At 41.4% G+C, this 25,660-nt stretch overlaps 1 protein-coding gene across 1 annotated transcript in view; it reads left to right on the top strand.

Annotated features, from left to right (window-relative positions):
* Window positions 1-25,660, top strand: part of LOC109845019 (ABC transporter C family member 10-like) — a 58,398-nt gene that overhangs the window by 101 nt on the left and 32,637 nt on the right. Inside the window, exons 2-7 of the mRNA XM_020414204.1 lie at window positions 99-1,563; window positions 4,870-5,190; window positions 5,272-5,358; window positions 12,629-13,228; window positions 13,328-13,492; window positions 13,575-13,869. Coding sequence (XP_020269793.1) covers window positions 142-1,563; window positions 4,870-5,190; window positions 5,272-5,358; window positions 12,629-13,228; window positions 13,328-13,492; window positions 13,575-13,869 — 2,890 coding nt within the window. The 5' untranslated portion in view covers window positions 99-141. The remainder of the gene's footprint in view (window positions 1-98; window positions 1,564-4,869; window positions 5,191-5,271; window positions 5,359-12,628; window positions 13,229-13,327; window positions 13,493-13,574; window positions 13,870-25,660) is intronic.

Genomic DNA, 25,660 nt, shown 5'->3' on the forward strand with positions numbered 1-25,660 from the left:
TCAAATTCTTTGATATTCTGATATTGATGAAGAACCCATTTGTTCAAATGATTGGCTGCTGATCTCTGTTTTTTTTTTTTTTGCCCCAACTGTTTCAGACATCATATTCAGTATACGAGTTACTTGGTTTGTTGTGAACCAATGGACAGTATCGGTTCACTTTACAGGCCTCTGAATGGTTCATCAGGTTCAGATGAGCCTGTGTCTTCTCTTACCAATGCTGGATTTTTCAGTAGAATGTCATTTTGGTGGCTGAATCCTCTGTTGAAATCAGGGTACAAAAAACCATTACAGGAGAAGGATATTCCTACACTGGATGAGGACGATCGAACCGAGAACTGCTACTACTCATTTCTTGGTGAGCTCAACAAACAAAGACAGACCGAGCAGATTGAATCCCGGACGATTTGGAGGGCAATCGTTTATTGCCATCGAAAAGAAATCTTGGTCAGCGGTTTCTGCGCACTAGTTAAAGTACTCTCACTTTCAGCAGGGCCTGTGATTCTCAATGCCTTCGTCGATGTTTCCTGGGGAGGAGAAGCTCAAAGATACAAAGGTTATGTCCTGGTTTTGTGCCTATTTCTTGCTAAGTTCTTGGAGTCCTTATCGCAAAGGCAGTGGTTCTTTCGTACCCGAAGAATTGGAATGCGGGTGAGGTCTTTGCTATCGGCAGCCATTTTCCGTAAGCAACTGAAATTATCGAACTCTGCGAAACAAGTACATTCATCTGGGGAGATTATGAACTACCTTGCGGTAGACTCTTACAGAGTAGGCGAGTTCCCATTTTGGTTTCATCAGATATGGTCGATGGGTCTTCAGCTCTGCATCGCCGTGATGATTCTATTCAATTCTGTGGGCCTTGCGGCGATCCCAGCCATGGTTGTTATCGTACTGACCATTGCTTGTAACACGCCGCTGGCGAAGCTTCAGCATAAATTTCAGACGAGGCTCATGGTCGCTCAGGATGCGAGGCTCAAAGCTACTTCCGAGGCTCTCTCAAACATCAAAGTGTTGAAGCTTTACGCTTGGGAATCGCATTTCAGAAAATCTTTAGAAGGTCTGAGAAAAACTGAGTTTAAATGGTTGGTCGCGTCGCAGCTTCGTAAAGCTTATGCTAACTTCCTCCTTTTGGCGTCTCCTCTAGTGGTGTCAGCTGCTACTTTCGCGACGTGTTATTTTCTCAGTGTTCCCCTTTATGCAGGAAATGTTTTCACGTTTATATCAATACTCCGACTTGTTCAGGAGCCAATAAGGCAAATTCCTGAAGTTATCGGAGTTGTGATTCAGGCGAAGGTAGCTTTTGCCCGAATTGTTAAGTTCCTTGATGCACCTGAGCTGCAGAATATGCATTTTAAAAGGAAATACTCAGCGGATCATGAGGCTCGAATTGTGATTGAGTCAGCGAGTTTTTGTTGGGGTGACAATTCAGTGAAGCCTACGTTAAGGAATATAAACTTGGAGGTGTGCAACCGGGAAAAGGTGGCAATTTGCGGCGAGGTTGGTTCCGGAAAGTCTACTCTTTTGGCAGCAATTCTAGGGGAGATTTCGCACACAGAAGGAGAGGTACTTCTATTTCCACTACCACAATTGTCTTTACATTAGTCACAATTTAGTGTCTCTTCCCGGCAAAAGCTTTCTAGGCTTCTCCTTAAAGCCCCTGCTATTGCACCAAAACCTTTAAAGTTGTGATGAGAAACTTGGTCACATGCGGCGGTCACAAATTCTTTTTTAAAAATTTGTTTTAAATTCATGGCTGGTAGGAATTGAACCTTGTGTTAGGATTGTGTATTTGATTCTTTGTATAACTTTATGAGAATTAGATAGGGTTAGAGATCTATCATAATTAGGAGATTGAGTTTCATCATGATTAGGAGTTTGAATCCTATTCTAATTAGGAAGTTAGGCTAGAGATAGGGTTTTGGTCATCATGATTAGGAGTTTGAATCCTATTCTAATTAGGAAGTTAGGCTAGAGATAGGGTTTTGGTTTTCTTATATATATTCTTCTATTGTTGGAGGAAACTAATTAGGAAGTTAGGCTAGAGATAGGGTTTTGGTTTTCTTATATATATTCTTCTATTGTTGGAGGAAAACCCAAGAAGAGTAAATAGAAGGAGAGAGAGAGAGAGAGGGGGGGGTTTGGTAGTCTTTGTCCGTGCAAAAAATTATAATTTGGAGGTGATAGTGGATTGATTTTAATCCCATGGTTTTTTCCTGTTGAGGGTCTTTCACGTTAAATCTCGTGTGATTATATTTGCTACGTTTGATGGTTTTTTGGGGTTTTTGCGAGATCTAAAAATCCCAACAAGTGGTATCAGAGCGGGGTTCGACGGTTCGTGGAGGTTTGACCGGTGTGCGATTGGTGAAGGTGTCAACGGTCGAAGCGTGGTGATCAACATCAAAGGGATAAAAGGAGGAAAGGCATTGTAGCAAATACTGTAGTGGTAGGATATTGTTCACACAGATCTGATGGTTGAGATTGATTTGTCTTTTGATCGAGGATTTGGATACGGATTTTGGTGATCCAGGAACAGTTCCTGGGGTTTTTCAACATGCTGAGTTCGTTTCTAATGTCAGTTTTATCAAACTCAATCTCTACAGTGACTAATTTGAATTTTGATTGCGGTCAGAGGATGATGACTTCTTCGGGTCCGAAGTTCGATATCCTGCTATTCAATAGCAAGATAAATTTTATAGTATAACAGTGCACGGTTCAAGATATTCTTGTGCAGCAGGGTGTTGATCAAGCTTTGGAGGAGAATAAATCTAAAGGATTGAAGGATGCTGAATGGAGTTCCATACAAAAGAGGACAATTAGCACAATTCGTGTGGCACTCACCCCCGAGATCAAGTATAATGTTATGCAAGAGACCACACAAAGGGTGCTGTGGGAAAGGCTCGAGGGGATTTATGCGTCAAAGTCGATGACTAACCGATTGTGTTTGAGGATGGAGCTTTATTCGTTGAAGATGGAAGAAAGTACTACAATTCAAGACCACATCAATATATTTAATCAGCTAGTTTGCCAACTTATGATTATTGATGAGGAGATTAAAGAAGAAGAGCATGCGCTACTCCTATTGCTTTCCTTGCCAAAGTCGTACAAGCTGTTAATTGACGATAATTGCAGGGAAGTAAACTTTAAAGTTTGATGATGTGACAGCACTCCTACATGAGAATGAAAGAATGATGGGAAAGGAGAGCACATCTAATGGTGGTGAGAGTGCACTAGCTTTTGAAGGTTCTAATCGAGGGAGGAGTAAGGGGAGATGTGACAGTTATCGAGGAAAGTTAAAATCTCGGGCCGAGATGACAGCGAAAGGGAGTGCTATTATTGCTGAGAGAATTGTCACATTCAGTTCAGATGTTCCCAGATGCGTCATGATTTGAAGAGTATTAGACAGATGAAGCTTTAAGAAAATGAGAAGAAGGCAGACTCCTTGGTGGTTGTGTATGATGAAGATGTAGTGTTGTTGATGCAGAGTACAGGTACTGATGCGAGTAACACTTGGGTGTTAGATTCTGTAACCTCTATGCACGTTTACAACAACAAAAATTATTTTGACACATTAAAAATAGATGAAGAATTTGATGATGTGATTGTTGAAAACAATGAGAAGATAAAGGTTGAAGGTGTTGGAAGTGTTCACCTCAAGATTCACACTGGGAAGGTTAGAATTCTTCATCATGTGAGATATGTGTCATCATGTGGTGCTAATTTAATTTCATTGGGTGAGATAGCATCGCGTGGGTACAAGTATATGGGTGAAGGAGAGTGATGCAAAGTGTATAAATATGATGATTTAATTTTATGAGGGAGGAAGAATAGCAATCATATTTGCTATTTAGATGGGCGATCCGTTAATGGTGTAGATTACTCTTTCATATTTGCTATTTAGATGGGCGATCCGTTAATGGTGTAGATTACTCTTCTCAGACTCTTGTCCACAAGGGAGAGGTGAAGAACAAGATAGATTACTCTTCTCAGACTCTTGTCCACAAGGGAGAGGTGAAGAACAAGAAGAAGAGAGTGAGTTTTTCCAAAGCCGTTGAGACACTTGGAGATTTTTCGTTGAGGTGGAGGCACCACAACGAGACAGATGAAAGTGCGAAAGAAATAGAAGACTCTAGCGGGAGTGACAAAGTTTCAAGATGACGATGATATATCTTCAAGGGAGTTTGTGAATCAAATTTAAGGTGGAGATTGTTAGGATTATGTATTTGATTCTTTGTATAACTTCATGAGAATTAGATAGAATTAGAGATCTATCATGATTAGGAGACTGAGTTTCATCATGATTAGGAGTTTGAATCCTATTCTAATTAGGAAGTTAGGCTAGAGGTAGGATTTTGGTTTCCCTATATATATTCTTCTATTGTTGGAGGAAAAACCAAGAAGAGTAGAGAGAAGGAGAGCGAGAGGGTTTGGCAGCCTTTGTCTGTGTAAAAAAAGTATAATTTGGTGGTGATAGTAGATTGATTTTAATCCCGTGGTTTTTTCCTGTTGAGGGTTTTCCACATTAAATCTCGCGTGCTTCTATTTGCTACGTTTGATGGTTTTTCGGGGTTTTTGCGAGATCTAAAAATCCCAACACCTTGGTTACTCTAATACCACTACACCAAAACTCCGAAATTGTGATGAGCATTGAGGATTATAGTTTTTACTCTTATCACATCTATTTTAGAAGACTTGATTGTTACCATTGTCAGCTGTCACTTTTATTGCGGACTATTGTTAAAAGGAACTGGTAAGTTCCACCTGATGTTGATGGATTACTTATCTGTCTTTTATATGATTGGACATGGATTCTCATCAAAGAGCATTCTGAAATCTACAGCTTTTTTAAACTCTTCATCCTTGAACCTGCAGATTCAAGTTAATGGGAGAATTGCATATGTTTCTCAAAATGCATGGATCCAGACAGGAACAATCCAAGACAACATTCTGTTTGGTTCTCTGATGGATGAGCAGAGATATCAGGAAACATTAGAGAAATGTTGTTTACTTAAGGACATTGAGATGTTACCCTGTGGAGATCTTACTGAAATCGGAGAAAGAGGGATAAATCTCAGTGGAGGACAGAAGCAACGCGTTCAACTCGCTCGTGCCTTATATCAGGATGCGGATATCTATCTCCTTGATGATCCTTTTAGTGCCGTTGATGCTCGTACCTCAACTAGACTTTTTAATGTAACTATAATTTGGTCATTCTTTTTAATGTGACTATACTTTCCGAGATGTTAATGAAAAACTCATTTGAACTGAATGCAGGAATATGTCCTTGGAGCTTTGTCGAATAAAACAGTCTTGTTGGTGACTCACCAAGTTGACTTCCTTTCTGCGTTTAACTCCATTTTGGTTGGTTCTCGTATCAGCTTTCAACTACTTTTTACATTCATTTTATATTATTAATTGCACTTGTGTTATTTGTTACATTTTTCTGATATAAGAATCTTAAATCCCTCAGAAAAGTAGTGCGGATTGGTGTTGTGCGCCGCGGAAGCCCGATTAGACAAATACAAAAGCACACACAAGAACAATAGTAGACCACAAATAACACAAGCCAACCAATCTCAGTAAGAACACAAGATATACGTGGTTCGGTAATATGCTTACGTCCACGGGGCAAGGAGGAGGAAGATTTACTAATGGAAATCAAGGGGAATACAAATTAGGGTTACAAATCTTACCCAAAACCCTCTTACAAGACCACTTGATCTCTCCAATAGACTCCAACAAAAGAAGCCCTAGAAATCCCCTTTCAGCAGCTCAAAATCACCTTTGCTTAACCCTAGAAACGAGTTTAGGGTTTATATACAACTCACAAACGAAACGGGTCTGGAAACAGAACCCAGGCCCAAACCGCTTCGGCGGTAGAAACTCTGCAGTCGACCGTGGCGGTCGACCGCCACCAAAACTGACGCCCAGTAAGCCTCGTGCACGAACGCGGTCGACCGCCCCGGTCGACCGCCACCCAGTCTGCCTGAATCTGTCAACCTGCTGCCAATTCTACAAATCTCCACCTCGGCGAACGTTTGCCAAAACTGAGCCGACACCAAAGCACCCCCAATCAATTCAACCGGCTGTATCTGCAAGACTGCCTACGTATCCTCTTGCCCAAAGAATCAAGCCGAACGTAGTTCATCCAAATGGTCGCCAACGGCCTCAATAATGAAGAATATTCAACAAGTTCAAGCAATGACCAAACTTCACACCTGATACAACTTTGGTCAACATATCAGCAGGGTTATCCTTAGTGTGGACCTTCTCCAACGTGACATCACCATCATCTAATACGTCACGTACAAAGTAAAATCTGACATCAATGTGCTTCGTGCGTGCATGGTAGACTTGGTTCTTCGCCAAATAGATAACTGACATACTATCACAATGTACCTGAATGGTCTCCTGTGCAATCCCTAAATCATTCAACAAGCCATGTAGCCACAAAGCCTCCTTCACTGCTTCAGTCACCGCCATATATTCCGCCTCCGTAGTAGAAAGCGCTACTGTAGACTGAAGAATGCATCTCCAACACACCGGTGCACTAGCCAATGTAAAAACATAACCTGTAGTGGACCGACGCTTATCAAGATCTCCGACATAGTCTGAATCCACGTAGCCAATACAATCCTGCCCTGTCTCATCATTCTTCGTAAATATCAACCCAACATCCACGGTACCCTTAATATATCGTAGAATCCACTTCACGGCCTCCCAATGCCCCTTCCCGGGGTTATGCATGTACCTAGATACCATGCTCACTGCCTGTAACAAATCTGGCCTCGTACACACCATAGCATACATCAAGCTACCCACTGTACTGGCATACGGAACTTTGGACATGTAGTCCCTATCCTCCACTGAAACTGGTGACATCAAAGCTGAAAGCTTAGAGTGGGGAGCTAATGGAGTACTCACCACCTTGGTATTGCCCTCAAAACTGAATTTCTTTAGCATCTTTTGCAAGTAACTCCTCTGTGTTAGCTTCAATCTCCCCTTCACCCTGTCTCTCTTAATCTCCATACCCAGTATCTTCTTAGCCTCTCCCAGGTCCTTCATCTCAAATTCAGATGACAGCTCCTTTTTCAATTTCCCAATAGCTGAAGTGTTCCTGGAAGCTATGAGCATATCATCAACATACAATAACAAATAAATATGCTCACCATCCTGTAGCTTGTGCATATAAACGCACGGGTCATAAGGGCTCCTCGTGTACCCTCGGCCAATCATAAAGCTATCAAATCTCTTATACCACTGTCGCGGTGATTGCTTCAGTCCGTAAAAAGATTTCATCAATTTGCACACTAAAATTTCCCTTCCTACAGCTTTAAACCCTATAGATTGTGTCATGTAGATCTCCTCATCTAAGTCTCCATGTAGAAAGGTCGTCTTCACGTCCATTTGGACCAAATCTAAGTCCAGTTGTGCCACCAATGCCAATAGTATCCGAATCGACGAATGCTTCACAACGGGTGAAAACACCTCGTTGTAATCAACACCTTCAAGCTGTGCATATCCCTTGGCAACCAATCTGGCCTTGAACTGAATGTCCCCAATAGAAGATCCCTCCTTCTTAGCATACACCCACTTGCAACCAATAGCTTTCTTACCCTTAGGTAGTTGTGCAAGTTCCCAAGTGTCGTTCTTCTGAAGAGATTGCATCTCCTCCTCCATAGCATTCCTCCACCTAATGGAATCAGAGCTGGACTCTGTTGGACCCTAGAGGGGGGGTGATTAGGGTCAAGAGGCTCTAATATGCAATTAAAAAATAGCACAAGCAAACCACAAAACAGAAATGCGATAAAAGTAAGAGAGATAAGGTTAGAAGTTCGTTATCCTTGACGCGCGATGTGTTAACGAGGTTCGGCCATCTGGCCTACGTCCCCGCTCCCCACTCTCGAGGAGAAATCCACTACACACCCGGTTTGGAAGCCGGAACTTCGTCTACACAGCGATCTCCACAGATCTCTCTCACTACACAGTTTGATCTCACAGATCACACTCCCTCACAGTAGATCTCCACAGATCTCACGCACACAGCAGAAGAAAGAAATGCAAGAACCTCTCTTTACACAACCCTTATAGCAAAGAGAATGTATACTGAAGCTGGGAGGTGAATCACACTTGAAATAGAGAGAAAAACAGAGTTTTGAAAATTTGCTCAGGAAACAGAAAAAGCTCTCTGGTTTTTCAAACGTTAGGGCTCAGGAAGAAGAAGAGGTCTGGGGGGTTTTTATAGAAAAGTTTAAATCATTTTAAAACAAAACCCAATCTTCCCAAATGAGATAATAATCTCTTCTTCAGACCCTCATCACAGACTGTGCCAATCACTAACAAGTGAAAGCACAATGTTCGATGTAAATGACCGTTTAAAAAAGTCGCGGCTGACCAGAGGCAAAAATCGGTTGACCGAAGGAAATTTCGGTTGACCGAAAAATGCCTTCGGTCGACCGACCGAAAAATTCGGTCGACCGCGAGAAGCTAAGGAAATTTGGTAAAACACTCAGAGACTCATCGGTTGACCGGCACGGTCGACCGATTAAAGATTGAAAATTCGGTCGACCGTACCGGTCGACCGACGACACTCTGGAAACGTACTGAAGAAAGGTCATCGGATCGGTCGACCGGACCGGTCGACCGATTTCTGATATTTTCTGAAATCTGATTTTGACCAATTTGAAATATTTGTAAAATATTTATTTGACCCCTGAAAATTCTGAAACTTTGTAAAATATTTTTAATACTAAAAACAAACTGCTTGGAAAAAGAATTTTGCAGATAGGTACTCATACTTGTGAAAAATAGTATTTTGTGAAAAACGCTTAAAAGCACAAGTCTAAAAACGTGTGTGTGATTCCCAATAGCTTCAAGTAAACTCAGTAACTCTTTGCCTACAATCTAGCACTAGAGAGAAAAAAAAAGAAAGCTAATATCCTTATATAGAGAGCAATATACTTGAGCTTTGATATAGCTTGAATCGGATGAAGCTTTTGATCGAATTTGTCGTTCTTGAAATAACGTTGCTTCATCTCTTGGCCTCCTCCTCCTTTGGATATCTTCGTTGTAGCATATATTCCATCCATCCTCCATTAATGGCACTAACGAGCTTGACAAATGAGTTTACTACATTTACACTCAATAAGCCATTAGTACCGATAATGGTGGTTGTAAGAACATCATCAAAACATAAGGGCTAACAGACTCTGCTTCCCTGAATGTGGCAGGAATAAAATCATCAACAACCTCCACAGATAAAGCATATGGCACCATGACATCATCGTATCTTGTTGGCCGACGAATCTCTCTCCTCGGTCTGTTTGCTGCAATGGACCCCTGAGCATGACCCTGCTCCTGAGCCTCACCATTAACTGTATCCTCTAAATAATGCCCGACTGTCATCTCATCTCCTTCTAGTGCCACCTCTGTAGGAGTCTCAATGGACACAGTGCTGATTGGAGTGGGTGGAGTCACATCATCCTCCACCTGCTGCGATATCCTTCCTGTCTGATCTTCGTCCACCTGCTGAGGAACTCAAGGCTTCATCATGTACGCCTCATCAAATGTGACATCTCTGCTAATGACCATCTTCTTGTCTTCTGGATCCCATAATTTGAAGCCTTTGACACATTCTCTGAATCCCACAAAGATAGCCTTCCTCGCTCTCGGATTCAACTTCCCATTACTAAAATGAAAATAAGCTGGACACCCAAATATCCGAAGAGTCTCATAATCATTAGCCACAGAACCAGACCAACGCTCCATAGGGGTCTTCCCCTCTATCGCAGTGCACAACAACCTGTTAACGAGATGGCTCGCATAAACTAATGCCTCGGCCCAAAAAGATCTAGCCAATCCACTCTGCGTCATCATACATCGCACCTTCTCCAGCAAGGTACGGTTCAGCCTCTCTGCCACCCCATTCTGTTACGGTGTCTCTCTAACTGTGAAGTGTCTTCTAATACCGTGATCCCGACAAAACTGTAGAAATGAATCACTCTTGTACTCTCCACCATTGTCTGAACGAAGAGTCTTCACCTTTCTACCTGTCTGCAGCTCCACTTTCTTCTTCCACTCCACAAATATATCCAGGACCTCATGTTTATGCTTCATGGTATATACCCAATTCCTCCTGGAATAGTCATCAATGAAAGTGACAAAATAATTTGCCCCACCAAGCGATGTGTGCTTAGAAGGGCCCCAAACATCTGTGTGAATGTAGTCTAATATACCTTGGGTGTTGTGAATTTCGGTGCCAAACTTCACTTTAGTCTTCTTCCCAAGAATACAATGCTCACGCAGCTCCATCTTGCAGGTCTTTGCACCTTTCAATAGCCCCTGTTTTGCCAATGACTGTAGGTACTTTTCACCTGTGTGTCCAAGCCTCATGTGCCATAGTGTGGTAGTGTCCTCCTCTGTGGTGATAGAAGCAGCCAGACCCCCTGTAATCGTCTTGCCCTTCAAGTAGTATAGGCTGTTTTCCCTGACACCTCGCATCACTACCATGGACCCCTTCATGACCTTCAAACTAGCATCTTCTAAGATCACTCTATAGCCGGATGCCTCCAAAGTCCCAAGAGAAATGATGTTCTTCGTCAACTGCGGCACGAACCTCACTTCTTTCAATTCCCTAGTCACCCCGTCATGCATTCTGATTCTGACTGAGCCAATCCCACTAATAGGACAAACGTGATCGTTCCCCCATGAGCACCACGTCTCCTCTCTCCAACTCCTCAAAGTTGGTAAACCAATCCCTCTTAGGGAAAATGTGAAATGTAGCTCCCGAATCAAGCATCCACTCCGTAGAGTCGGCATAACAAACAGACGGCAGTGCGGGACAAGAATAACCGGAAGAATCCGAATCTGAAGTGTTGCCAACAAACTTGGCAACATTCACCTCTGAAGCTTGTACAGCTTTCCCCCTTTGCTTCCCGGCTCTATCCTTTAACTTTGGGCATTCATTCTTCCAATGTCCCTCTTCTTTGCAAAAGGCACATTGATTTCTACCAACACTTTTATGGCCACCCCTATTCTTTGATTTTGAGCGGTTGAACCTTTGACGGTTTGGACTATGACCACGAACTGCTAATGCATCACCCGATGCCTTCTCGGAAGGCTCACAATCATTCTTCCTCAGCTCATAATTCACCAATACCGAGGTCACCTCCTTGTAGCAAACTGTAGTTCGCCCATTTATCATAGTGAGAACAAAATTACTAAATTCATCATCCGGCAACGAACACAATAATAACATCGCCTTATCTTCATCCTCCACCATGATATCTACATTGGCCATATCCGAAATTAGCTTTGTGAAGTTGTTAACATGCTCCCGAATGAAAACTCCCCTCTTCATCTTAAATTGGTAGAACCTTTTCTTCAAGTGAAGCCGATTCTCAATGCTCTTCGTCAAATATTTTTCATTGAGCGTTTCCCACAATCTCTTTGCCGACGTCTCATTCATCACATCATAGATAAGATCCGGCGTTAGGCGTGACCGAATAACCCCACAAGCCCTACTGTGTATTTTTTCCAAACCCTATCATCAATCTCCTCGGGTTTCTCTTGAAACTCTCAAGAGTCTTCTCTAAATTTTGTGCATCTAAGGCGTCCATTACTTGACACCTCCATAAACTAAAGTTAATCTTACCGTCGAACTTTGGGACATCAATTTTAGTGTTATTGATGTTCAAATTTTGGATCACCTTTGTCAACGCCAACCCCGATGTACTAGTAGCACTTGAACTAGCCCTGCTTGTTTCAACCATATTGTAGATCTACTCTTCAACCAAGAATCCAACAGTGAATCCTTCGAACAAAACTCCCAAATCCAACCCGGAGCTCTGATATCACTTGTTGTGCGCCGCGGAAGCCCGATTAGACAAATACAAAAGCACACACAAGAACAATAGTAGACCACAAATAACACAAGCTAACCAATCTCAGCAAGAACACAAGATATACGTGGTTCGGCAATATTCCTACGTCCACGGGGCAAGGAGGGGGAAGATTTACTAATGGAAATCAAGGGGAATACAAATTAGAGTTACAAATCTTACCCAAAACCCTCTTGCAAGACCAATTGATCTCTCCAATAGACTCCAACAAAAGAAGCCCTAGAAATCCCCTTTCAGCAGCTCAAAATCACCCTTGCTTAACCCTAGAAATGAGTTTAGGGTTTATATACAACTCACAAACGAAACGGGTCTGGAAACAGAACCCAGACCCAAACCGCTTCGGCGGTCGACCGCCACGGTCGATCGCGATCCATCGAGCTCTGGCGGCGGTCGACCGCCACCAAAACTGACGCCCAGTAAGCCTCGTGCACGAACGCGGTCGATCGCCATCCAGTTTGCCTGAATCTGTCAACCTGCTGCCAATTCTACAATTGGAAACAGACAGGTGTTAGCCAAATATCATTAGAGGGTATCAAATATGACAATACAACATAATACAAGACTGTTATTTGCATAAGTTTTGTACCTAATCCTGGAAATGTTTCTTTTAAAATCTGTTATTTGGGAATTATCAATTTCAAGGAATTACAGGATTCTAATTTAACCTGATTGTTAATCTGTTAACAAATTGACATGCAAGTCTGACTGTTAGTTAAACTATGTAATTTCAGTTGATGTTGGATGGGGAAATTATATTTGTTGCTTCTTACAACGAACTATCGGCATCCTGCAAAGAATTTCAAGGTTTAGTCAATGCACACAAAGAAGCTGCTGGGTCTGAAAAGTTCGGCCAAATAATTTCGCTGGAAAAGGATAAGAGATCTACAAGAAGAAGCACCGGTAACACCCATGACATTAAACAACCAAAGTTGATGAAAACAATGGGAGTGGATCAATTGATTAAGCAAGAGGAGAAAAAAACAGGGGATGGAGGTCTAATGCCTTGCCTTCAGTACTTGAAACAGAATAAGGGTTTCGTATATGCCTCTCTTGCTGCTATTTCTCATGTGATATTCGTTGCTGGGCAAATCTCACAGAACTCGTGGCTGGCTTTTAGTGTTCAAAATCCTGGAGTAGCCACATCGCGGTTGATCTCAGTGTACTTGGAAATTGGGCTTACTGCAACATTCTTCTTGCTGTTGAGATCCGTATTCGTAGTTGTTCTTGGTCTTCAATCCTCGAAATCTTTATTTTCTCATCTGCTAAATTCACTGTTCCATGCTCCGATGTCATTCTTCGACTCCACTCCTATTGGTAGGATACTCAGTCGGGTAAGAATTACAAAGCTCGGGACTTTAGCCATATGACATGGTCTCCTCAATTTCAGGTTCAGCCTAAGTTTCCAATTCTTTTATTTTATCTCCATACAGGCTTCTTATGATTTAAGTATTGTGGACTTTGATGTGCCATTCAGTTTAGTATACACCTTCTGTGCCATTTTAACTGCATTTAGCAATATCGGGGTGGTGGGTTCTGTTACCTGGCAAATTTTGCTCGTCACCGTACCAATTGTTTACATAACTATCCGCTTGCAGGTATCAAATAGATCTACGATCTTAATGCTCTTATGTTTAGTTATTTAGGAAAATTATTGGTCACCATGCTTTGATTTCTCAGAGGTACTACTTAGCTTCTGCAAAGGAGTTAATGAGAATCGAGGGGACAACGAGATCTTTTATAGCAAATCATCTAGCTGAATCCATATCGGGAGCGAAAATAATAAGAGCATTCAAGGAGGAAGAACGGTTTTTCACTAAAATGCTGATGCTCGTTGATAACAATGCCAGTCCATTTTTCCAAAATTCTGCAGCAAATCAGTGGCTTATTCAACGAGTGGAGATCATGGGTGTCATTATCCTTTCAGCATCAGCACTTGTCATGGCTCTGCTTCCTCCAGGAACTTTTAGTTCAGGTGAGTCCTCAAAAAAAAAAATCTAATTTAGTTGTTGAAGCCTCACTTCAGTGTTAGTGTTGATCTTTCTGTTGTATGTGTGCGAAATTTTGAAGGAGTTTCTGCGGAATTTTCAGTTCTTCCTCATGCTTGGCCCGACAAGTTAACTCATACGTTATGTGTGAATATGGGTACAAGGGTACAAGACCATGCTCTTGCCCATGCTAGGGTACAAGCATGGGAGAGCCATGCTCTCTTATCCAACCCACACCCATGGTACAAGCATGGGAGAGCCATGCTCTCTTGTCCAACCCACACCCTCTTGGTTTCCTATAAATAGAGAGGAAGAGAGAAGAGATGGTACAAGCATGGGAGAGCCATGCTCTCTTGTCCAACCCACACCCTCTTGGTTTCCTATAAATAGAGAGGAAGAGAGAAGAGGAAAGTGTGGGGAAAAATCAGAATTTGAGAGAGAGGAAGAGAGAAGAGGAAAGTGTGGGGAAAAATCAGAATTTGAGAGGAAAAGAAAGAGAGAGGAAGAGTGAACTTGTAATAGTTTGGTATTCTCCTCATAGTAAAAACCCTCTCCCGTGGACGTAGGCAAGTTTGCTGAACCACGTAAATCTCATGTCTGTATTATCTTAACTGTGAGTTTGTCATTGCTTGTAGGTTCCCTCGACATTTCAGTGTTAGAACTGATGAGAGGAAGAGTGTATATTTCCATTTGATGAAATATTTTACTTTCTATTCTAGTTTTCTTTGAGAAACAAGAATTTCACTAGCTATTCTAGTTTCCTTTGAGAAACGAGAATATAAATGTTGACTTGTGCTTTTATGAAAACGAAAGTCAGGGCTCTCTCTCAGGTGATATCGCTTCCGCGGCGTGAGGACGTGACTCTGTGCCTAACAATTGGTATCAGAGCCCTTATTCAGATTGGCGGTGGTTGAGCTACTGATCTGAGGTGGTGGTTGACACAAGGTATTTGTTGGAATTCCTGAGAGAAGCGGATTTATTTATACAAGCGGAGAATGGCGTCAACAAGTAAAACAGTTAAAGTTGGAAAGTACGAGATCGAAAAGTTCAATGGGAAGAATGATTTCTCCTATTGGATGATGCAAATGAAAAACTCGTTGATTTCACAAAAGTTGCACAAAGCTTTGACGGGAAAATAGAAGAAGCACAATGATATGTCTGATGAGGATTGAGAAGAGCTAGATTTGGAAGCACAAGCGTCGATTATCCTATGTCTTAAAAGGGATGTGGCTTTCTTGGTAGATGGAGAGAAAACGACTGCGGACGTGTGGTTAAAGTTAGAGAGCACTTTCATGACTAAGAGTCTAACAAACCGGATCTATTTAAAATCCAAATTGTACACTTGCAAGATGGAGGAAGGCTCATCAATCCGGGAATACATTAACAAGTTCGATAGGATAATATCGGATTTGAAGGACATCGATGTGACTGTAGAAGATGAGGATCAGGCGTTTCTACTACTTTTATTTCTGCCGAAGTCTTATGAGAATCTGGTTTAAACACTGATGCTTGTGGGTGATAGTTTATCGATGGATGAGACTAGAACGGTGCTTCTAGCAGACGATCTTCGAAAAATTGCAACTAGTGATATGACCACTGGTGGTAACAAAGAACAAGCGCAGGGGTTCTTCGCCAGAGGAAGGGGAAATGAGTGAGGAAAAGACAAGGAATGAAAGTCTAGATCAAAATCAAGACCTCTTGCGGAAAGACTGCGTTTCAAATGCGGTTAGCTAGGGCATTTTAAAGTCAATTGTCCTAACAAGAGAGTAGGTGGGAAGAAGAACAACAACAAGATTGAAAGACGAGAAGGCAAAGAAGAGGCGAGCTACGCTTCAGGGGAAGAGAGCGATAAGGTATGCTATGTCGTCACGGGTGGCGAGGATACCTCCGGAAAGTGGATGCTTGATTCTGATTGCTCTTACCACATGCGTCCAAATAGAAAGTGGTTTACTACCTACAGGAGCATTAATGGTGGAACCGTATTGATGGAGAATAACCATGCTTGTAAAACGGTGGGGCTAGGCGATATCAAGATCAAGATGTATGATGGAGTGGTTTGAACCTTGACGGATGTAAGACACGTTCCCGACTTGCGAAAGAATCTTATCTCAGTTAGTGCTTTGGACTCCGGGGGTTGCAAGATTATAACAGAGAACGGAGTGAAGAGGGTTGTTCGGGGTTCCTTAGTAGCGATGAAGGGCATTTGTCACGGCAACCTATATACTCTCTTGGATACAACGGTGACAGGAGATGCAGCGGTTGGAACTGATGGAAATGGTGGAGACCCATGTGAGCACACACGGTTAAGGCATAGGCGGCTTGGACACATATCAGAGAAGGATTTGGATCTGCTTGGTAAGGAGGGTTTGCTGAAGAATCTGAAGAAGCCTTGTATGGATTTTTGTAAGGACTGTGTGTATGGAAAGACGCACACGATTCAATTTCTGAGAAGCAATCAAAAGAGCAGAAGGATTCTAGATTTTGTGCACACGGATATTTGGGGTCCGGCTTCGAGAACTTCTAAGGATGGTTCCAGATATTTTGTCTCATTCATAGATGATCATTCGAGATATGCTTGGATTTATTTTCTGAAGCATAAGAATGAGGTACTTGAGACATTCAAGAAGTGAAAGGCGATGATTGAGAACAGGACATGAAAGAAATTGAAGACATTGAGATCTGACAATGGTACAGAGTATACATATGGTGCCTTCAAGAAGTTCTGTGATCAGGAGGGGATTGCCAAACACTGGACAGTTAGATCTACACTACAGCAAAATAGGGTTGCGGAGAGACTGAACCGAACACTGCGGGAGAAAACAGTGAGTATGCGATCTTATGCTGGTTTGGGTAAAGAATGGTGGGCAGAGTCGATTGCTACAGCTTGCTATATAGTAAATCGATCTCCATATTCGATATTGGACGGTGATACACCCTATCGGGTGTGGTCAGGGGAGCATGCAGATTATAATAGGCTCTGAATCTTTGGATGTACCGCCTACTATCACGTTAACGAGGGAAAGCTTGACGCGAGGGCCAAGATGGTAATTTTCTTGGGGTATGCAAAGGGTGTAAAAGCCTATCACCTTTGGTGTACAGAAGATTCGAAGTTCATGATTAGCAGGGATGTTACCTTTGATGAGAAGTCCATAATTGCTAGGGTGCCCAAGGATGATGGTGTTGAGACTGTTGGGAATTCTAAGTCCCAGGTTATTGATATAGAACCTAAAGACCAACCAGTTGTAGTCATGTTCAAGTGGAAATCAGGTAGATGATGAGCTTGAGCAGGAGGAGGTTCATCAGGAGAATACACATGCACTACAACAACAACAGCTCGAGGATAGCTTGGCTTCTACTAGGCCAAGGCGAGCATACAAGCAGGTACAGAAGCTGGGGGCTGATCAACCCCTAAAGCACTATGGGTAGGTTAATTTGGTTGAGTACGCATTCTCGGTGGAGGAAGATGAGTCGGTCTCCTTCAAGGAAGCTATTCAGGATAGAGATAACGAGAGTTGGTTGGCTACGATAGAGGAGGAGATGGAATCTCTCCGGAAGAACCAAACATGGGAGGTGGTCCCATTACCCGTAGGAAAGAAAGCTATAGGTTATAAGTGACTGTATAAAGAAAGGAAGATCCTTCAGAGCTCGGTGGTACGAGGTACAAGGCGAGGCTAGTGGCTAAGGGGTTTGCACAAAGAGAGGGTGTGGATTACAATGGGATATTTTCTTCGGTGGTGAAACACACTTCTATTCGGGTGCTACTGAGTATTGTTACTCATGGTGATCTTGAGCTGGAACAACTCGATGTCAAGACGGCCTTCTGACACAGAGACTTAGATGAAGAGATCTACATGCATCAACCTGAAGGCTACAAGGTTAAGGATAAGGAGCATCATGTATGTCGCTTGAGGAAGTCACTTTATGGATTGAAGCAATCTCCTCGACAGTGGTACAAGCAATTTGACTCCTTCATGCTAAAGCATGGGTTTTCCCGAAGCGACTATGATTATTGTGTTTACATTCGGAAGCTTCATGGAGGTGATTATATCTATCTCCTTTTATATATGGATGACATGCTTATTGCATCGAAGAACAAGGTGGAGATAGATAATGACAGAATATGTATATATTAAGAGAATATGTATATATTTAGAAAATAGTGATTTGTATTAATTAGGTCTTATTAGGCTCCTCAATCTTAGCCTAATATCACGTGTATTAATTAGGTCTTAGCCTAATATCACGTGTATTAATAAGGTCTTATTAGGCTCCTCAATCTTAGCCTAATATCCTGTAGCAATTCATGTATATAATGGACCTTTGTCAATCAATGAAAATCACGGAATTATTTTCCTTTATGGTATCAGAGAGGTTTTCTCTTCCCTCCTCCTCCTAGTCGCCATTGTCACCACCTCTCTTTGCTTTCTTCCGCTCCCCTCCTCCCTAACCACCGCCCTCAATGGCCGAACAACCCAAGTTTCACCCGGCTTTAGCAATCAACAACGTGAAATCTCTCCTTCCAGTCACGTTAGACAATGATTCAAGCCTGTACATTTCTTGGGCAGCCCTATTCAAAGTTCAAGCCCGTGTCCATAACGTGCTTGATCACATCGTTCCTCCTACCGATGAAAAGGCTAAGAAGGCGGCATATGATGCTAAAGAAGCAGACCCCGATCTTTGGCATCGTCTTGATGCGGCCGTGTTACAATGGATGTATGCCACTGTATCACAAGATATTCTCAATTCCATTATTGTGATAGATGACTCGGCCGAGAAGTGTTGGAAAAGAATTGCTGCTATTTTCCAAGACAACAAACACTCGAGGGCTGTCCACCTCGAGAACCAATTCACGAACACAAATTTGGAGGATTTTCCTACCACCAAAGCCTATTGCAACCGCCTCAAACTTCTAGCCGATCAATTGGCGAATGTTGATGCTCCGGTCTCGAATACTCGTTTGGTTCTGAAGATGATTTCGGGACTAACTGATTCTTATGCAGGATTTGTGACATACATTCAACAACATGATCCCTTGCCACCATTTGAAACCGCCAAGTCAAGATTGGAACTAGAAGAATCAACAATCCTTCAACGGGCTGCTCGTGAATCTGGCTCACCTTCATCTCCTGCTGCCCTTGTTGCAAATTCCCACAATCCTGATGATGATATGAATACCCAATATTCTTCCCCAGGTAATCAAAATCATCACAATCGGAATAATAATTATTATTATTATCGTGGGAACAAGGGCAAGAAAAACCATAAAAATTCTGGCGGTGGCCGGAACTCAGGCAAGGGCAGTCGGAACGGCGGCCGTACGACAGTGGCGCCGGTGGAGGACAGCAGCAGTGGCAACAGTTCGGTCCATGGCAGCAGTGGGCTCCTTGGTCTCTTCCTCCATGTCCCTATCCTTCCTACAATTGGGCCAGGCCCAATTATGCTCCCAGACCACCAAAACCACAACAATCAGCATTCAATACAACTGGGCCCAGTCCAACCGATATTGAAGCAGCCCTTCACACACTCAGCCTTGCTCAGCCCGACCCGTCCTGGTATATGGACACCGGGGCGACATCACATATGACATCTGCGAAAGGTAATCTCTCGTCTTATTTGAATTTGAGCAAAAATAATGGTATAATTGTTGGAAATGGCCATTCTATTCCTATTCATGGTTTTGGTAGTGCTAATTTACCTCCCCCCCACCCTCCATTCATGTTGAAAAATGTCCTCCATGCCCCAAATTTAATTAAAAACTTAGTTTCTGTTCGTAAATTCACTACGGATAACCAAGTTTCTGTTGAATTTGATCCTTTTGGGTTTTCCGTGAAGGACTTTCAGACGGGGATGGCTCTAATGAGATGTGATAGTCGGGGTGAGCTATATCCCATCACCACCACCACCACCACACATAATCAAGCTATTTCTCCATCCACTTTTGCAGCTTTGTCTTCGTCTCTTTGGCATGACCGTTTAGGTCACCCGGGCGCAACTGTTTTAGACTCTCTTAGGCGGAATAATTTGATTGAATGTACTAAGACTAGAACTTCGAGTCTTTGTCATTCTTGTCCTCTTGGTAAACATGTTAAATTGCCGTTTGTTGATTCTCATAACTCTACTTATCTGCCTTTTGATATTTTGCATAGTGATTTGTGGACTTCACCTGTTTTGAGTTCTTTGGGTCACAAATATTATGTGCTCTTTTTGGATGACTATTCAAAATTTTTGTGGACTTACCCTATCTCCAAAAAATCTCAAGTCTATCCAACTTTTCTCAAATTAAGAACCTACATCAAAACTCAATTTGAACGGGAATTAAAAAATATTCAATGTGACAACGGTAGAGAATATGATAATGGTCCTTTTTTGAGTCTTTGTGAAGCTAATGGAATTTCCTTTCGTTTTTCTTGTCCTCACACTTCATCTCAAAATGGAAAAGCTGAAAGAAAAATCCGTTCCATTAATAATATCATTCGCACTTTATTAGCTCATGCTTCACTACCTTCATCTTTTTGGCACCATGCTTTGCAAATGGCAACATATCTTCTAAACATTTTACCAAGTAAAACTCTCGATTATCAATCGCCACTAAAAATTCTATACCAAAAAGAACCATCATACTCTCACTTACGAGTCTTTGGTTGCTTATGTTATCCTCTGTTCCCCTCTACTACGATAAATAAGCTTCAAGCTCGTTCCACACCTTGTGTATTTTTGGGTTATCCTTCAAATCATCGTGGTTACAAATGCTATGATTTATCATCACATAAAATTATCATTTGTCGCCATGTATTATTTGATGAAACCGAATTTCCCTTCGCAAAATTGCATACTCCTAATTCCACAACATATGATTTCCTTGACAATGGATTATCAACTTATGTGATTAACCATTTGCAACATCAGTCCACTCCACAAACTCAAGTGCAGGCCCCATCTTCTTCTTCTCCCTCCCTAGCCCAATCCGTGGACAACTCATTTTCCCAGCAACCCAGCTCGCCAACTGGGCCCATTACCTCCCTGCCCAACATGCAAGTTAGCTCCCAGTCAACTCCCTCTTCTCCACAGCCGGCCCAGTCCACCTCTTCCACTACAGCACCATCTTCTTCCACCTTGGGCCAGTCAGCTCTCAGGCCACATTCTGACCAAACACAACATCTCCCTCTTCCTCCCATTTTCCAGCCCACATCGAGTTCAGAAACCAAACCCGTTACGAGGAGCCAACATGGTATTTTTAAACCAAATCAAAAATATCATGGACTTCTTACTCGTGTCAAAAAATCTCCTCTTCCTCGTGACCCCGTGTCTGCACTCAAAGACCCGAATTGGAAAATGGCTATGGATGATGAATATAATGCTCTCATTATAAATAAGACGTGGGATTTAGTACCACGTCCTCCTGATGTTAATGTTATTCGGTCTATGTGGATTTTCAGACATAAAGAAAAATCTGACGGTTCTTTTGAGAGGCATAAAGCCCGACTTGTAGGTGATGGTGCAGGTCAACAGGTTGGCGTAGATTGTGGAGAAACTTTTAGCCCGGTAGTTAAACCGGCGACTATTCGCACAGTACTCAGTCTTGCTCTCTCTAAGTCTTGGCTCATTCATCAGCTGGATGTTAAAAATGCCTTTTTACATGGTGAACTCAAAGAAACAGTGTACATGCCTCAGCCCTTGGGTTTTAAGGACCCGGATCGTCCTAATCATGTGTGTCTTCTGCGTAAATCGTTATATGGGCTCAAGCAAGCCCCTAGAGCCTGGTACAAACGATTTGCTGATTATGTTTCTTCTATTGGGTTTTCTCAGAGCAAGTCAGACAACTCTCTCTTCATCTACCGGAAATGTACTCATATGGCTTACATTCTACTTTATGTGGATGATATCATCCTCATTACTTCTTCTGATGATCTTCGCAAGTCTATCATGTCACTTCTCAGCTCCGAATTTGCTATGAAAGACTTGGGCCCACTGAGTTACTTCTTGGGTATCGCCGTCAATCGACATGCTGGTGGTCTATTTTTGTCTCAGAAAAAGTATGCAGAAGAAATTATTGAACGTGCTGGCATGTCATCTTGTAAGCCTTGTCCTACTCCGGTTGATACTAAACCGAAGCTTAGTGCTAAAACTAGCACTCCATATGAGGATCCCTCTCACTATCGCAGCCTTGCAGGAGCTCTCCAGTATCTTACCTTCACGAGGCCTGACATCTCTTATGCGGTACAACAGATCTGTTTATTTATGCATAATCCGATGGATGATCATATGCATGCTCTAAGGCGCATCGTGCGCTACATTCAGGGTACACTCCATTATGGATTGCATCTTTATCCTTCATCGACTACTTCTTTGCTTTCTTATACAGATGCCGATTGGGGTGGTTGCCCAGATACCAGGAGATCTACCTCTGGTTATTGTGTGTTTCTTGGTGATAACCTACTCTCCTGGTCTTCTAAACGCCAAGCCACATTATCTCGATCTAGTGCCGAGGCCGAATACCGAGGTGTTGCCAATGTGGTTTCTGAGTCATGTTGGCTACGCAATCTTCTTCTGGAGTTACATTGTCCTATACATAAGGCTACATTGGTCTACTGCGATAATGTTAGTGCGGTATATCTTTTCGGGAATCCAGTTCAGCATCAACGCACTAAACACATCGAGATGGATATTCACTTTGTTCGCGAGAAAGTTGCTCGTGGACAAGTACGCGTCCTACATGTCCCATCGCGCTATCAGATTGCAGATATTTTCACAAAAGGTCTTCCTTTGGTGTTATTTCAGGATTTCAGGGACAGTCTTAGCGTACGACAACCTCCCGCTTCGACTGTGGGGGTGTGACAGAATATGTATATATTTAGAGAATATGTATATATTTAGAAATAGTGATTTGTATTAATTAGGTCTTATTAGGCTCCTCAATCTTAGCCTAATATCACGTGTATTAATTAGGTCTTAGCCTAATATCACGTGTATTAATAAGTCTTATTAGGCTCCTCAATCTTAGCCTAATATCCTGTAGCAATTCATGTATATAATGGACCTTTGTCAATCAATGAAAATCACGGAATTATTTTCCTTTAGATCGTTTCTGAGGGCTTTTACCGTTAGGGGGGAGAGGATCGACTGCGTCAGGGTGATAGACGGATCCTCTATCTTCTAAGGCAGTGAAATCACAACTGCACCCGTTCAGACCTGATGTTCTAACTCTTTTAATTTCAGATTTATACTAATTATTCTCTTTTTTTGATAGCACCATCCCCATTCCTCTCCTCAAATAACTCAGTCGCAATCCAAAACCCCTTCTCCAAGCCCAAAATCCCCTCTGACGATGGAGCCATCAAATTCACTACTACCCACGAACCCGTCAGCAGCCCCAAATTCGAAGAGGTAACCAATGTCAATGTGAAGTGCTACGAGTCCAAGAAAAGGGATTTGCTGTGGGCGTTGTTGTGTCGATTTCAATCATAGCTTACTTTTTTTATTAATGACATTTACATTAATGTTGGCATATAAGTAAAACACAATGTTTATTTAAAAAATTAAATTATCTGTTAGATTTCCCCCTTCCCCCCCTTCTTTCTTCCTTTAGGCCAGAGTTGAATAATAGACATTAATTTAAGCTAGTTATTGTAACTTGTAACATGTTAGATGTATTTAAAAAAAAATTAAATTACTGTTAAAAGTGTAATGTGAAGATGATGTGGCAAAATAAGATTTATTACAAAATATAATTAAAATTAGTCACCGTTTTTGTCACTTTCACATGAGTTGACCATTTTTTTAGGGGAAGTTAGAATTGCGTTAAATCCTATGTGGCAAATTTTTGTGTTTTACCTTTATAACCACTTGCACGCAAACAAACACCTAAAGTGGCATACGAAAGTGACTTTTTTTACTTTCATCTTCCACTTTCATGCAAACAAACACCCTCGAAGGGTTTTTAGGCATTTGACTTTGCATAAAGGGGGTGGATGCACATATTCCTATTTCGACGGGTTACAAGTAATTTTCTTACTACCTCAATTTTCAAAACCCAAGAGCTTTGACTTTTGGTTGGGTTGAGGGCTTTGATTTATGGGTCACTAAGGGCATCTCCAACCATACCCTCCAAATTGGAATATTCTAGGAATATTCCAATTTGGAGGGTGAAATTTGGAGGGTTGCTCCAACCCACACTCTCCAAATGTTTTTCTTTTTATTTTTTTTGTCAAAAAATCCATATAAATTAAATAATATTGGATATAGTTTACGTTAATAATTTTATTGTTAATAATATATTTGGGAAAAAAATTATAACATTGTAAAGGTGTCGATGAGAGACTTTAAAATGAACCCAATATTAATACTGCAATACAACATATTAAAAAAGAAGAAATTCTGAAATAACATTGAAAACATACATCGATAGAACAAGAAAGCAAATATTAACCTCTAATACAACATACCATAGGTCGCAAATCGATAGAACAAGAAAGCAAATATTAACCTCTAATACAACATACCATAGGTCGCAAACATAAACCTCAAACATAAAATATGAACATACCATAGGTCGCAAACATAAACCTCAAACATAAAATATGATAAGAGACAATTAAAATTCTGGTAGGTCATTATCGTTATAACTACCGGTTCCACCCCAATCTCTCGAAGAACCACCATATTCATTTCTTCCTACAGAACCAGAGATTATTGTTCATGACGAAATTTCAAGACCTGAAGAGATAGATATTGATGATGCCGAACGATTCCAATGATTCCTTGATCGACATAGGAAGATTCAATATAGGAAAGCTCATTTTATGCTTCGAAACGCACTAATTGAACATTTATGGCAGAAGCACGACAACGGAGGAATGTAATTTAAATATTGTAATTTATGCTTGTATTTTCTTATGGAGCAAGTTAAATAGATCTCTGTATTTAAAATTTCATATCTGATACTTATTTATTTAATTTAAAAATTAATAATTTTATAATAATACTAAAATAAATTAATCTTAGTTTCATTTTAAAGATATCAACGAGCCCTTTCCAAATATATAATGATTTCAAATATTAGATTAATAATTTTTTAACTATATTTATTTGAAATTAAACATCTAACTTAAATTACTAAGAATGATGACAAAGTGGTAATTTTTAAGAAATCAAATAGTTAAAAATGTCAAAGTTATAATTAATAAACCATGAATAGTGTTATGGAGAGACCCTCCATTTTTTCTCCTCACCCTCAAAATTTGGAGGGTCAAATTTGAAGATCTTCAAATTTGGAGAGTGGTTGGAGAGGTTCCACTCTCCAAATTTGAAGATTTTGGAGAGTGTTATGGAGAGACCCTCCATTTTTTCTCCTCACCCTCAAAATTTGGAGGGTCAAATTTGAAGATTTTGGAGATATGGAGGGTGGTTGGAGATGGTCTAAATGAGAAAGCGTACCATCGGCTATGTGGATTAATACTATTTGGTGTTTCCTTAGTGGGTCCCACAAGTAAATATTTTTTTATATAATTTAACTACTTAATATCATTAATGAGGTCCATTAGGTGAGAAGATTTGATTGATGAATTGTAAAACTTCTCTACAACTAAGAATGTGGAGGATATCTAGCTGATTTTATATTCAACTCGTGTGGCTTCATGCTTCTGGGTTTTGCTTTTTAAGTCACAAATTAATCTTAAATGACATGAGCTACTTTGACCCTAAATAATATTTGTTAGATGCTCCACCATTCCAACAGAGCTTTGAAGTTGAATTTAGTCGGAGCTTAGTTTGTCTTTCATA

The sequence above is a fragment of the Asparagus officinalis genome, chromosome 6, assembly GCF_001876935.1.
Source record: "Asparagus officinalis chromosome 6, Aspof.V1, whole genome shotgun sequence".
In the NCBI taxonomy this organism is placed as follows: Eukaryota; Viridiplantae; Streptophyta; class Magnoliopsida; order Asparagales; family Asparagaceae; genus Asparagus; species Asparagus officinalis.